At 43.3% G+C, this 16,560-nt stretch overlaps 1 protein-coding gene across 3 annotated transcripts in view; it reads right to left on the bottom strand.

The window, feature by feature from the left end:
- LOC109885917 (alpha-actinin-1) overlaps positions 1 to 16,560 on the bottom strand; it is a 154,520-nt gene that overhangs the window by 96,370 nt on the left and 41,590 nt on the right. For all 3 annotated transcript variants that reach the window (XM_031829327.1, XM_031829328.1, XM_031829329.1), the window contains exons 2-3: positions 10,231 to 10,345; positions 1,131 to 1,250 (exon numbers count right to left, since the gene is read on the bottom strand). In XM_031829327.1, coding sequence (XP_031685187.1) covers positions 1,131 to 1,250; positions 10,231 to 10,345 — 235 coding nt within the window. The remainder of the gene's footprint in view (positions 1 to 1,130; positions 1,251 to 10,230; positions 10,346 to 16,560) is intronic.

Below are 16,560 nucleotides of genomic sequence, written 5' to 3'. Positions count from 1 at the left end.
CTTTCTCGTGAAAACCAGTATGTAGGGGGGGGATCTAATTTCAGGGATTTCTTTCATTGCTACATTAGATTACTGTGTATATAGACAGTCCAGTATCATGTGACCAGGTTCTTCACTCTATCTAAATTAATGCAGAAGTGTGTCAGTCACTTTGTCCATTTATTTATTTACAGACTTTAAGGTTTTCAACCCTCAGCTCAAATTGACACCAGCTTGACTCCTTTACTGGTGATGTAGTGGACTACAGTCTAGTTTACTACAGTCTAGTGGACTACAGTCTAGTTTACTACAGTCTAGTGTACTACAGTCTAGTGTACTACAGTCTAGTGTACTACAGTCTAGTTTACTAGTCTAGTGTACTACAGTCTAGTTTACTACAGTCTAGTGTACTACAGTCTAGTGTACTACAGTCTAGTGTACTACAGTCTAGTTTACTAGTCTAGTGTACTACAGTCTAGTGTACTACAGTCTAGTTTACTACAGTCTAGTGTACTACAGTCTAGTTTACTACAGTCTAGTGTACTACAGTCTTGTGTACTACAGTCTAGTTTACTACAGTCTAGTGTACTACAGTCTAGTGTACTACAGTCTAGTGTACTACAGTCTAGTGTACTACAGTCTAGTTTACTACAGTCTAGTGTACTATTGTGTACTACAGTCTAGTTTACTACAGTCTAGTGTACTACAGTCTTGTGTACTACAGTCTAGTTTACTACAGTCTAGTGTACTACAGTCTTGTGTACTACAGTCTTGTGTACTACAGTCTAGTTTACTACAGTCTAGTGTACTACAGTCTAGTGTACTACAGTCTAGTGTACTACAGTCTAGTTTACTACAGTCTAGTTTACTACAGTCTAGTGTACTATTGTGTACTACAGTCTAGTTTACTACAGTCTAGTGTACTACAGTCTTGTGTACTACAGTCTAGTTTACTACAGTCTAGTGTACTACAGTCTAGTGTACTACAGTCTAGTGTACTACAGTCTAGTTTACTACAGTCTAGTTTACTACAGTCTAGTGTACTACAGTCTAGTTTACTACAGTCTAGTGTACTACAGTCTAGTGTACTACAGTCTAGTGTACTACAGTCCAGTCAGTGTCAATAGTGACCAGGATATTGTTGAACTCACCCTCAGCTCCGATGGACACCAGCTTGACTCCTTTACTGGTGATGTAGTGGAGAGCTTTGTTGACGTTGGAAATCTTGTGAACTCTCATCTTCCCTCTCTCTGGTTTGGCCAAGCGCTCTCCTGGACAGGAAACAGACAGAAGGGGTCAAGGGGTTAAGGGTCAGACTTTGGAGTGAGATGTTAAACCTGTATAATTTACCTTTATATAAAATATCTACAGGTGCAGTATCATAATTTGATCATCCTGTTGTTGCAAGATGATCACAGCAGGAAATGCTAACGTGTAGTGTATTCAATATTTAAAGGCCCACTGTAGTTAAAAATATGATGCTTCCACACTAAGATGTCAAATTAACACTCATTAACACTTGATATGTTCCTGTTGATATGTTCCTGTTGTTATGTTCCTGTTGTTATGTTCTTGTTGTTATGCTCCTGTTGCTATGTTCCTGTTGCTATGTTCCTGTTGTTATGCTCCTGTTGCTATGTTCCTGTTGTTATGCTCCTGTTGCTATGTTCCTGTTGCTATGTTCCTGTTGTTATGTTCCTGTTGCTATGTTCCTGTTGCTATGTTCCTGTTGTTATGCTCCTGTTGCTATGTTCCTGTTGCTATGTTCCTGTTGCTATGTTCCTGTTGTTATGCTCCTGTTGCTATGTTCCTGTTGTTATGTTCCTGTTGCTATGTTCCTGTTGTTATGCTCATGTTGTTATGTTCCTGTTGTTATGTTCCTGTTGCTATGTTCCTGTGGGTATGTTCCTATTGTTATGTTCCTGTTACTATGTTCATGTTGCTATGTTCCTGTTGTTATGTTCCTGTTGCTATGTTCCTGTTGCTATGTTCCTGATGCTATGTTCCTGTGGGTATGTTCCTGTTGTTATGTTCCTGTTACTATGTTCCTGTTGCTATGTTCCTGTGGGTATGTTCCTGTTGCTATGTTCCTGTTGTTATGTTCCTGTTGCTATGTTCCTGTTATTATGTTCCTGTTGCTATGTTCCTGTTACTATGTTCCTGTTGCTATGTTCCTGTTACTATGTTCCTGTTGCTATGTTCCTGTTGCTATATTCCTGTTGCTATGTTCCTGTTGTTATGTTCCTGTTGTTATGTTCCTGTTACTATGTTCCTGTTGCTATGTTCCTGTTGCTATGTTCCTGTGGGTATGCTGTAGGTTACAGTGTTAGTAGATCACATACACACATCCTGGCATCAATGCCAAGTCTGGCAAAAGTTTGAATTCGGGAAAAGTTCTGTGAAGTTTAGTTTTTCCAGCGCATACCCATATGTTCGCCGTCATTGAAATACATGGACTGGGCTCTGCTGTGAATATCTCTGTTCTCTGCTATTAGAGATACATCATGTGGGCACCATTAGATATATCATGTGGGCACCATTAGATACATAATGTGGGCACCATTAGATACATCATGTGGGCACCATTAGATACATCATGTGGGCACCATTAGAGATACATCATGTGGGCACCATTAGAGATACATCAGGTGGGCACCATTAGAGATACATCATGTGGGCACCATTAAATACATCATGTGGGCACCATTAGATACATCATGTGGGCACCATTAGAGATACATCATGTGGGCACAATTAGAGATACATCATGTGGGCACCATTAGAGATACATCATGTGGGCACCATTAGATACATCATGTGGGCACAATTAGAGATACATCATGTAGGCACCATTAGATACATCATGTGGGCACCATTAGATACATCATGTGGGCACCATTAGAGATACATCATGTGGGCACCATTAGAGATACATCATGTGGGCACCATTAGAGATACATCATGTGGGCACCATTAGATACATCATGTGGGCACAATTAGAGATACATCATGTAGGCACCATTAGATACATCATGTGGGCACCATTAGATACATCATGTGGGCACCATTAGATTCATTATGTGGGCACCATTAGATACATCATGTGGGCACCATTAGATACATCATGTGGGCACCATTAGATACATAATGTGGGCACCATTAGAGATACATCATGTGGGCACCATTAGAGATACATCATGTGGGCACCATTAGAGATACATCATGTGGGCACCATTAGAGATACATCATGTGGGCACCATTAGAGATACATCATGTGGGCACCATTAGATACATCATGAGGGCACCATTAGAGATACATCATGTGGGCACCATTAGATACATCATGTGGGCACCATAAAAGATACATCATGTGGGCACCATTAGATACATCATGTGGGCACCATTAGATACACCATGTTGGCACCATTAGAGATACGTCATGTGGGCACCATTAGATACATCATGTTGGCACAATTAGATACATCATGAGGGCACCATTAGAGATACATCATGTGGGCACCATTAGATACATCATGTGGGCACCATTAGATACATCATGTGGGCACCATTAGATTCATTATGTGGGCACCATTAGATACATCATGTGGGCACCATTAGATACATCATGTGGGCACCATTAGAGATACATCATGTGGGCACCATTAGAGATACATCAGGTGGGCACCATTAGAGATACATCATGTGGGCACCATTAAATACATCATGTGGGCACCATTAGATACATCATGTGGGCACCATTAGAGATACATCATGTGGGCACAATTAGAGATACATCATGTGGGCACCATTAGAGATACATCATGTGGGCACCATTAGATACATCATGTGGGCACAATTAGAGATACATCATGTAGGCACCATTAGATACATCATGTGGGCACCATTAGATACATCATGTGGGCACCATTAGAGATACATCATGTGGGCACCATTAGAGATACATCATGTGGGCACCATTAGAGATACATCATGTGGGCACCATTAGATATATCATGTGGGCACCATTAGATACATAATGTGGGCACCATTAGATACATCATGTGGGCACCATTAGATACATCATGTGGGCACCATTAGAGATACATCATGTGGGCACCATTAGAGATACATCAGGTGGGCACCATTAGAGATACATCATGTGGGCACCATTAAATACATCATGTGGGCACCATTAGATACATCATGTGGGCACCATTAGAGATACATCATGTGGGCACAATTAGAGATACATCATGTGGGCACCATTAGAGATACATCATGTGGGCACCATTAGATACATCATGTGGGCACAATTAGAGATACATCATGTAGGCACCATTAGATACATCATGTGGGCACCATTAGATACATCATGTGGGCACCATTAGAGATACATCATGTGGGCACCATTAGAGATACATCATGTGGGCACCATTAGAGATACATCATGTGGGCACCATTAGATACATCATGTGGGCACAATTAGAGATACATCATGTAGGCACCATTAGATACATCATGTGGGCACCATTAGATACATCATGTGGGCACCATTAGATTCATTATGTGGGCACCATTAGATACATCATGTGGGCACCATTAGATACATCATGTGGGCACCATTAGATACATAATGTGGGCACCATTAGAGATACATCATGTGGGCACCATTAGAGATACATCATGTGGGCACCATTAGAGATACATCATGTGGGCACCATTAGAGATACATCATGTGGGCACCATTAGAGATACATCATGTGGGCACCATTAGATACATCATGAGGGCACCATTAGAGATACATCATGTGGGCACCATTAGATACATCATGTGGGCACCATAAAAGATACATCATGTGGGCACCATTAGATACATCATGTGGGCACCATTAGATACACCATGTTGGCACCATTAGAGATACGTCATGTGGGCACCATTAGATACATCATGTTGGCACAATTAGATACATCATGAGGGCACCATTAGAGATACATCATGTGGGCACCATTAGATACATCATGTGGGCACCATTAGATACATCATGTGGGCACCATTAGATTCATTATGTGGGCACCATTAGATACATCATGTGGGCACCATTAGATACATCATGTGGGCACCATTAGATACATAATGTGGGCACCATTAGAGATACATCATGTGGGCACCATTAGAGATACATCATGTGGGCACCATTAGAGATACATCATGTGGGCACCATTAGAGATACATCATGTGGGCACCATTAGAGATACATCATGTGGGCACCATTAGATACATCATGAGGGCACCATTAGAGATTCATCATGTGGGCACCATTAGATACATCATGTGGGCACCATAAAATATACATCATGTGGGCACCATTAGAGATACGTCATGTGGGCACCATTAGATACATCATGTTGGCACCATTAGAGATACGTCATGTGGGCACCATTAGATACATCATGTTGGCACAATTACATACATCATGAGGGCACCATTAGAGATACATCATGTGGGCACCATTAGAGATACATCATGTGGGCAACATTAGATACATCATGAGGGCACCATTAGAGATACATCATGTGGGCACCATTAGAGATACATCATGTGGGCACCATTAGAGATACATCATGTGGGCACCATTAGAGATACATCATGTGGGCACCATTAGATACATCATGTAGGCACCATTAGATACATAATGTGGGCACCATTAGATACATCATGTGTGCACCACTAGATACATCATGTGGGCACCATTAGAGGTACATCATGTGTGCACCATTAGAGATACATCATGTGGGCACCATTAGATACATCATGAGGGCACCATTAGAGATACATCATGTGGGCACCATTAGAGATACATCATGTGGGCACCATTAGAGATACATCATGTGGGAACCATTAGATACATCATGTGGGCACCATTAGAGATACATCATGTGGGCACCATTAGATACATCATGTGGGCAACATTAGAGATACATCATGTGGGCAACATTAGAGATACATCATGTGGGCACCATTAGAGATACATCATGTGGGCACCATTAGAGATACATCATGTGGGAACCATTAGATACATCATGTGGGCACCATTAGAGATACATAATGTGGGAACCATTAGAGACACATCATGTGGGCACCATTAGAGATACATCATGTGGGCACCATTAGAGATACATCATGTGGGAACCATTAGATACATCATGTGGGCACCATTAGAGATACATCATGTGGGCACCATTAGAGATGCATCATGTGGGCACCATTAGAGATACATCATGTGGGCACCATTTGAGATACATCATGTGGGCACCATTAGAGATACATCATCTGGGCACCATTAGAGATACATCATGTGGGCACCATTAGATACATCATGTAGGCACCATTAGATACATCATGTAGGCACCATTAGATACATAATGTGGGCACCATTAGATACATCATGTGGGCACCATTAGATACATCATGAGGGCACCATTAGATACATCATGTGGGCACCATTAGAGATACATCATGTGGGCACCATTAGAGATACATCATGTGGGAAATTAGATACATCATGTGGGCACCATTAGAGATACATCATGTGGGCACCATTAGATACATCATGTGGGCAACATTAGAGATACATCATGTGGGCACCATTAGAGATACATCATGTGGGCACCATTAGAGATACATCATGTGGGAACCATTAGATACATAATGTGGGCACCATTAGAGATACATAATGTGGGAACCATTAGAGATACATCATGTGGGCACCATTAGAGATACATCATGTGGGCACCATTAGAGATACATCATGTGGGAACCATTAGATACATCATGTGGGCACCATTAGAGATACATCATGTGGGCACCATTAGAGATACATCATGTGGGAACCATTAGATACATCATGTGGGCACCATTAGAGATACATCATGTGGGAACAATTAGATACATCATGTGGGCACCATTAGAGATACATAATGTGGGCACCATTAGATACATCATGTTGGCACCATTAGAGATATACCATGTGGGCACCATTAGATACATCATGAGGGCACAATTAGAGATACATGATGTGGGCACCATTAGAGATACATCATGTGGGCACCATTAGAGATACATCATGTGGGAACCATTAGATACATCATGTGGGCACCATTAGAGATACATCATGTGGGAACAATTAGATACATCATGTGGGCACCATTAGAGATACATAATGTGGGCACCATTAGATACATCATGTTGGCACCATTAGAGATATATCATGTGGGCACCATTAGATACATCATGAGGGCACAATTAGAGATACATGATGTGGGCACCATTAGAGATACATCATGTGGGCACCATTAGATACATGATGTGGGCACCATTAGAGATACATCATGTGGGCACCATTAGATACATAATGTGGGCAACATTAGATACATCATGTAGGCACCATTAGAGATACATCATGTGGGCACCATTAGATATATCATGTGGGCACCATTAGATACATCATGTGGGCACCATTAGATACATCATCTGGGCACCATTAGATTCATTATGTGGGCACCATTAAATACATCATGTGGGCACCATTAGATACATCATGTGGGCACCATTAGAGATACATCATCTGGGCACCATTAGAGATACATCATGTGGGCACCATTATATACATCATGTAGGCACCATTAGATACATCATGTGGGCACCATTAGATACATCATGTGGGCACCATTAGATTCATTATGTGGGCACCATTAGATACATCATGTGGGCACCATTAGATACATCATGTGGGCACCATTAGATACATCATGTGGGCACCATTAGAGATACATCATGTGGGCACCATTAGAGATACATCATGTGGGCACCATTAGATACATCATGTGGGCACCATTAGAGATACATAATGTGGGAACAATTAGATACATCATGTGGGCACCATTAGAGATACATCATGTGGGCACCATTAGATACATAATGTGGGCACCATTAGATACATCATGAGGGCACCATTAGAGATACATCATGATGGCACCATTAGAGATACATAATGTGGGCACCATTAGAGATACATAATGTGGGCACCATTAGATACATCATGTGGGCACCATTAGAGATACATCATGTGGGAACCATTAGAGATACATCATGTGGGCACCATTAGAGATACATCATGTGGGAACCATTAGAGATGCATCATGTGGGCACCATTAGAGATACATCATGTGGGCACCATTAGAGATACATCATGTGGGCACCATTAGAGATACATCATGTGGGAACCATTAGATACATCATGTGGGCACCATTAGAGATACATCATGTGGGAACAATTAGATACATCATGTGGGAACCATTAGAGATGCATCATGTGGGTACCATTAGAGATACATCATGTGGGCACCATTAGAGATACATCATGTGGGCACCATTAGAGATACATCATGTGGGCACCATTAGAGATATATCATGTGGGCACCATTAGATACATCTTGAGGGCACAATTAGAGATACATGATGTGGGCACCATTAGAGACATCATGTGGGCACCATTAGATACATGATGTGGGCACCATTAGAGATACATGTGGGCACCATTAGATACATCATGTGGGCAACATTACATACATCATGTAGGCACCATTAGAGATACATCATGTGGGCACCATTAGATATATCATGTGGGCACCATTAGAGATACATCATGTTGGCACCATTAGATACATCAAGTGGCCACCATTAGAGATACATCATGTGGGCACCATTAGAGATACATCATGTGGGCACCATTAGATACATCATGTGGGCACCATTAGAGATATATCATGTGGGCACCATTAGATACATCATGAGGGCACAATTAGAGATACATGATGTGGGCACCATTAGAGATACATCATGTGGGCACCATTAGATACATGATGTGGGCACCATTAGAGATGCATGTGGGCACCATTAGATACATCATGTGGGCAACATTACATACATCATGTAGGCACCATTAGAGATACATCATGTGGGCACCATTAGATACATCATGTGGGCACCATTAGATTCATCATGTGGGCACCATTAGATTCATTATGTGGGCACCATTAGATACATCATGTGGGCACCATTAGATACATCATGTTGGCACCATTAGATACATCAAGTGGCCACCATTAGAGATACATCATGTGGGCACCATTAGAGATACATCATGTGGGCACCATTAGATACATCATGTGGGCACCATTAGATTCATCATGTGGGCACCATTAGAGATACATCATGTGGGCACCATTAGAGATACATCATGTGGGAACCATTAGATACATCATGTGGGCACCATTAGAGATACATCATGTGGGAACAATTAGATACATCATGTGGGAACCATTAGAGATGCATCATGTGGGTACCATTAGAGATACATCATGTGGGCACCATTAGATATACATCATGTGGGCACCATTAGAGATACATCATGTGGGCACCATTAGAGATATATCATGTGGGCACCATTAGATACATCATGAGGGCACAATTAGAGATACATGATGTGGGCACCATTAGAGATACATCATGTGGGCACCATTAGATACATGATGTGGGCACCATTAGAGATACATGTGGGCACCATTAGATACATCATGTGGGCAACATTACATACATCATGTAGGCACCATTAGAGATACATCATGTGGGCACCATTAGATACATCATGTGGGCACCATTAGATTCATCATGTGGGCACCATTAGATTCATTATGTGGGCACCATTAGATACATCATGTGGGCACCATTAGATACATCATGTGGGCACCATTATATACATCATGTGGGCACCATTAGAGATACATCATGTGGGCACCATTAGAGATACATCATGTGGGCACCATTAGATACATCATGTGGGCACCATTAGATACATCATGTGGGCACCATTAGATTCATTATGTGGGCACCATTAGATACATCATGTGGGCACCATTAGATACATCATGTGGGCACCATTAAAGATACATCATGTGGGCACCATTAGATACATCATGTAGGCACCATTAGATACATCATGTGGGCACCATTAGATACATCATGTGGGCACCATTAGATTCATTATGTGGGCACCATTAGATACATCATGTGGGCACCATTAGATACATCATGTGGGCACCATTAGAGATAGATCATGTGGGCACCATTAGAGATACATTATGTGGGCACCATTAGATACATCATGTGGGCACCAGGGCTCTCCTCCTCACCTGATATGACCTCCAACAGCAGCATGAGTTTCAGTCCGTCCCTGAAGTCCTCCTCGATGTTCTCGATCTGCGTTCCTGCTTTCCTCAGGTGGGAGTTACACCAGGCCGTGAACGTCTGGGGAGGAGACATGAGTTAGTTACCATGGTGTTAGTTACCATGGTGATTGTTAGCTAACCCTAACCCAGATAGGATGGTGGGAGTCTGTGAGCGTCTGGGTAGAACAGAATAGAACAGAACAGAGTAGAGTAGAGTAGAGCAGAACAATGTAGAGTAGAGTAGAACAGAGTAGAGTAGAGCAGAGTAGAGTAGAGCAGAGTAGAGCAGAGTAGAACCGAGTAGAGTAAAATAGAGTAGAGTAGAACAGAGTAGAGTAGAACAGAGTAGAGTAGAACAGAGCAGAGTAGAACAGTACAGAGCAGAGTAGAGCAGAACAATGTAGAGTAGAACAGAACAGAGCAGAGTAGAACAGTACAGAGCAGAGTAGAACAGTACAGAGCAGAGTAGAACAGTACAGAGCAGAGTAGAGCAGAACAATGTAGAGTAGAACAGAGTAGAGTAGAGCAGAATAGAGTAGAGCAGAGCAGAACAGAGTAGAGCAGAGTAGTGTAGAACAGAGTAGAGTAGAGTAGAACAGAACAGAGTAGAGCAGAACAATGTAGAGTAGAGTAGAACAGAGTAGAGCAGAACAGAACAGAACAGAGTGGAGTAGAGTAGAGCAGTGTAGAGTAGAACAGAGTAGAGTTGAGCAGTGTAGAGTAGAACAGAACAGATTAGAGCAGAACAGAGTAGAGCATAACAGAGTAGAGCAGAGTAGAGCAGAATAGAGCAGAGTAGAGTAGAACAATGTAGAGTAGAACACAGTAGAGCAGAACAGAGTAGAGTAGAGCAGACCAGAGTAGAGTAGAACAGAGTAGAACAGAGTAGAGTAGAACAGTGTAGAGTAGAACAGAGTAGAGTAGAACAGAGTAGAGTAGAACAGAGTAGAGTAGAGTAAAGTAGAGTAGAACATAGTAAAGTAGAACAGAGTAGAGTAGAACAGAGTAGAACAAAGTAGAGTAGAACAGAGTAGAGTAGAACAGAGTAGAGTAGAACAGAGTAGAGTAGAGTAAAGTAGAGTAGAACAGAGTAGAGTAGAACAGAGTAGAGTAGAACAGAGTAGAGTAGAACAGAGTAAAGTAGAGTAGAACAGAGTAGAGTAGAACAGAGTAGAGTAGAACAGAGTAGAGTAGAACAGATCAGAGTAGAACAGAGTAAAGTAGAACATAGTAGAGTAGAACACAGTAGAGTAGAACACAGTAGAGCAGAACAGAGTAGAGTAGAACAGAGTAGAGTAGCACATAGTAGAGTAGAACAGAGTAGAGTAGAACACAGTAGAGCAGAACAGAGTAGAGTAGAACAGAGTAGAGTAGCACATAGTAGAGTAGAACAGAGTAGAGTAGAACAGAGTAGAGTAGAACAGAGTAGAGTAGAGTAGAACAGAGTAGGGTAGAGTAGAACAGAGTAGAGTAGAACAGAGTATTTTTTTGATTGATTTATTTCACCTTTATTTAACCAGGTAGGCAAGTTGAGAACAAGTTCTCATTTACAATTGCGACCTGGCAGTAGAGTAGAGTAGAGTAGAACATAGTAGAGTAGAACAGAGTAGGGTAGAGTAGAGTAGAACATAGTAGAGTAGAACAGAGTAGAGTAGAGCAGAACATAGTAGAGTAGAACAGAGTAGGGTAGAGTAGAGTAGAACATAGTAGAGTAGAACAGAGTAGAGTAGAACATAGTAGAGTAGAACAGAGTAGAGTAGAACAGAGTAGAGTAGAGTAGAACAGAGTAGAGTAGAGTAGAGTAGAGCAGAGTAGAGTAGAGCAGAGTAGAACAGATTAGAGTAGAGCAGAGTAGAACAGAGTAGAGTAGAGTAGAGCAGAGTAGAGTAGAGCAGAGTAGAACAGAGTAGAGTAGAGTAGAGCAGAACAGAACAGAACAGTGAGCCTGTCTGTGTTGTAGTTGAGCTGCAGCAGCAGCTCCAGGAACGTCCCAGGCATGGCTGGCATGTTAGTAAGATAACTACCTGTTGATGGGAAACATCTGGACTGGGCCCTCCCTCACTTCCTCCCTCCATCTGCCCTTGCATCCCACCTTCCCCCTCTCTCTCCTTCTCCCTCTTCATCCTTCTATCCCTCCATCCCTCTCCCACTCTCCCTCCCTCTCTCCCACCTTCCCTCCCTCCCCCTCTCTCTCCTTCTCCATCCCTCCTTCCCTCTCTCTCCTTCTCCCTCTTCATCCCTCCTTCCCTCTCTCTCCCACCTTCCCTCCCCCTCTCTCTCCTTCTCCCTCTTCATCCCTCCTTCCCTCCCCCCTCTCTCTCCCTCTCCCTCTTCATCCCTCCTTCCCTCTCTCTCCCACCTTCCCTCCCCCCTCTCTCTCCCTCTCCCTCTTCATCCCTCCTTCCCTCTCTCTCCCACCTTCCCTCCCCCCTCTCTCAACAGCCTTCAGCTCAACACACGAACGACCAAACAGGAGCTGGCATGAGTACTAGCCCCGCCATAACACTGTGCACCCCGCTGAGAGCCAACTCTTTATGAGAACCCTGGTTAATTACACACAGGGCCCAACGGCTGGCAGGCATAAACACATACACATACGAGGTCAATCTGCAGAACTGGAGCAGAGCAGAGCAGAGCAGAGAGAGCAGAGAGACCCCAGCCTTTATGAAACCAGCAGAGCAGAGAGACCCCAGTCTTTATGAAATCAGCAGAGAGAACCCAGTCTTTATGAAACCAGCAGAACAGAGAGACACCAGTCTTTATGAAACCAGCAGAGAGACCCCAGCCTTTATGAAACCAGCAGAACAGAGAGACCCCAGTCTTTATGAAACCAGCAGAACAGAGAGACCCCAGTCTTTATGAAACCAGCAGAGCAGAGAGACCCCAGTCTTTATGAAACCAGCAGAACAGAGAGACCCCAGTCTTTATGAAACCAGCAGAGCAGAGACCCCAGTCTTTATGAAACCAGCAGAGAGACCCCAGCCTTTATGAAACCAGCAGAACAGAGAGACCCCAGTCTTTATGAAATCAGCAGAGAGACCCCAGCCTTTATGAAACCAGCAGAACAGAGAGACCCCAGTCTTTATGAAACCAGCAGAACAGAGAGACACCAGTCTTTATGAAACCAGCAGAACAGAGAGACACCAGTCTTTATGAAATCAGCAGAACAGAGAGACCCCAGTCTTTATGAAACCAGCAGAACAGAGAGACACCAGTCTTTATGAAACCAGCAGAGAGACACCAGTCTTTATGAAACCAGCAGAGAGACACCAGTCTTTATGAAACCAGCAGAGAGACCCCAGTCTTTATGAAACCAGCAGAGAGACACCAGTCTTTATGAAACCAGCAGAGAGACACCAGTCTTTATGAAACCAGCAGAACAGAGAGACACCAGTCTTTATGAAACCAGCAGAGAGACCCCAGCCTTTATGAAACCAGCAGAACAGAGAGACCCCAGTCTTTATGAAACCAGCAGAACAGAGAGACACCAGTCTTTATGAAACCAGCAGAACAGAGAGACACCAGTCTTTATGAAACCAGCAGAACAGAGAGACCCCAGTCTTTATGAAACCAGCAGAACAGAGAGACACCAGTCTTTATGAAACCAGCAGAACAGAGAGACACCAGTCTTTATGAAACCAGCAGAGAGACACCAGTCTTTATGAAACCAGCAGAGAGACCCCAGTCTTTATGAAACCAGCAGAGAGACACCAGTCTTTATGAAACCAGCAGAGAGACACCAGTCTTTATGTAACCAGCAAAACAGAGAGACACCAGTCTTTATGAAACCAGCAGAGACCCCAGCCTTTATGAAACCAGCAGAACAGAGAGACCCCAGTCTTTATGAAACCAGCAGAACAGAGAGACCCCAGTCTTTATGAAACCAGCAGAACAGAGAGACCCCATTCTTTATGAAACCAGCAGAACAGAGAGACACCAGTCTTTATGAAACCAGCAGAACAGAAAGACCCCAGTCTTTATGAAACCAGCAGAACAGAGAGACCCCAGTCTTTATGAAACCAGCAGAACAGAGAGACCCCAGTCTTTATGAACCCAGCAGAACAGAGAGACCCCAGTCTTTATGAAACCAGCAGACAGAGAGACACCAGTCTTTATGAAACCAGCAGAACAGAGAGACACCAGTCTTTTTGAAACCAGCAGAACAGAGAGACACCAGTCTTTATGAAACCAGCAGAGACCGCAGCCTTTATGAAACCAGCAGAACAGAGAGACCCCAGTCTTTATGAAACCAGCAGAACAGAGAGACACCAGTCTTTATGAAACCAGCAGAACAGAGAGACCCCAGTCTTTATGAAACCAGCAGAACAGAGAGACACCAGTCTTTATGAAACCAGCAGAACAGAGACACCAGTCTTTATGAAACCAGCAGAACAGAGAGACACCAGTCTTTATGAAACCAGAAGAACAGAGAGACACCAGTCTTTATGAAACCAGCAGAACAGAGAGACCCCAGTCTTTATGAAACCAGCAGAACAGAGAGACACCAGTCTTTATGAAACCAGCAGAACAGAGAGACACCAGTCTTTATGAAACCAGCAGAGAGACACCAGTCTTTATGAAACCAGCAGAACAGAGAGACCCCAGTCTTTATGAAATCAGCAGAGAGACCCCAGCCTTTATGAAACCAGCAGAACAGAGAGACCCCAGTCTTTATGAAACCAGCAGAACAGAGAGACACCAGTCTTTATGAAACCAGCAGAACAGAGAGACCCCAGTCTTTATGAAACCAGCAGAACAGAGAGACACCAGTCTTTATGAAACCAGCAGAGAGACACCAGTCTTTATGAAACCAGCAGAGAGACCCCAGTCTTTATGAAACCAGCAGAGAGACACCAGTCTTTATGAAACCAGCAGAGAGACCCCAGCCTTTATGAAACCAGCAGAACAGAGAGACCCCAGTCTTTATGAAACCAGCAGAACAGAGAGACACCAGTCTTTATGAAACCAGCAGAACAGAGACACCAGTCTTTATGAAACCAGCAGAACAGAGAGACCCCAGTCTTTATGAAACCAGCAGAACAGAGAGACACCAGTCTTTATGAAACCAGCAGAACAGAGAGACACCAGTCTTTATGAAACCAGCAGAGAGACACCAGTCTTTATGAAACCAGCAGAGAGACACCAGTCTTTATGAAACCAGCAGAGAGACACCAGTCTTTATGTAACCAGCAGAACAGAGAGACATCAGTCTTTATGAAACCAGCAGAGACCCCAGCCTTTATGAAACCAGCAGAACAGAGAGACCCCAGTCTTTATGAAACCAGCAGAACAGAGAGACCCCAGTCTTTATGAAACCAGCAGAACAGAGAGACACCAGTCTTTATGAAACCAGCAGAACAGAAAGACCCCAGTCTTTATGAAACCAGCAGAACAGAGAGACACCAGTCTTTAGGAAACCAGCAGAACAGAGAGACCCCAGTCTTTATGAAACCAGCAGAACAGAGAGACCCCAGTCTTTATGAAACCAGCAGAACAGAGAGAACCCAGTCTTTATGAAACCAGCAGAACAGAGAGACCCCAGTCTTTATGAAACCAGCAGAACAGAGAGACCCCAGTCTTTATGAAACCAGCAGAACAGAGAGACACCAGTCTTTATGAAACCAGCAGAACAGAGAGACACCAGTCTTTTTGAAACCAGCAGAACAGAGAGACACCAGTCTTTATGAAACCAGCAGAGACCCCAGCCTTTATGAAACCAGCAGAACAGAGAGACCCCAGTCTTTATGAAACCAGCAGAACAGAGAGACACCAGTCTTTATGAAACCAGCAGAACAGAGAGACCCCAGTCTTTATGAAACCAGCAGAACAGAGAGACACCAGTCTTTATGAAACCAGCAGAACAGAGAGACACCAGTCTTTATGAAACCAGCAGAACAGAGAGACACCAGTCTTTATGAAACCAGCAGAACAGAGAGACACCAGTCTTTATGAAACCAGCAGAACAGAGAGACCCCAGTCTTTATGAAACCAGCAGAACAGAGAGACACCAGTCTTTATGAAACCAGCAGAACAGAGAGACACCAGTCTTTATGAAACCAGCAGAGACACCAGTCTTTATGAAACCAGCAGAACAGAGAGACCAGTCTTTATGAAACCAGCAGAACAGAGAGACCAGTCTTTATGAAACCAGCAGAACAGAGACCAGTCTTTATGAAACCAGCAGAACAGAGAGACCCCAGTCTTTATGAAACCAGCAGAACAGAGAGACCCCAGTCTTTATGAAACCAGCAGAACAGAGAGACCCCAGTCTTTATGAAACCAGCAGAGAGACAC

This window comes from Oncorhynchus kisutch, linkage group LG7, assembly GCF_002021735.2.
Source record: "Oncorhynchus kisutch isolate 150728-3 linkage group LG7, Okis_V2, whole genome shotgun sequence".
NCBI lineage: Eukaryota > Metazoa > Chordata > Actinopteri > Salmoniformes > Salmonidae > Oncorhynchus > Oncorhynchus kisutch.
This window is presented reverse-complemented; position numbering and strand designations above follow the sequence as displayed.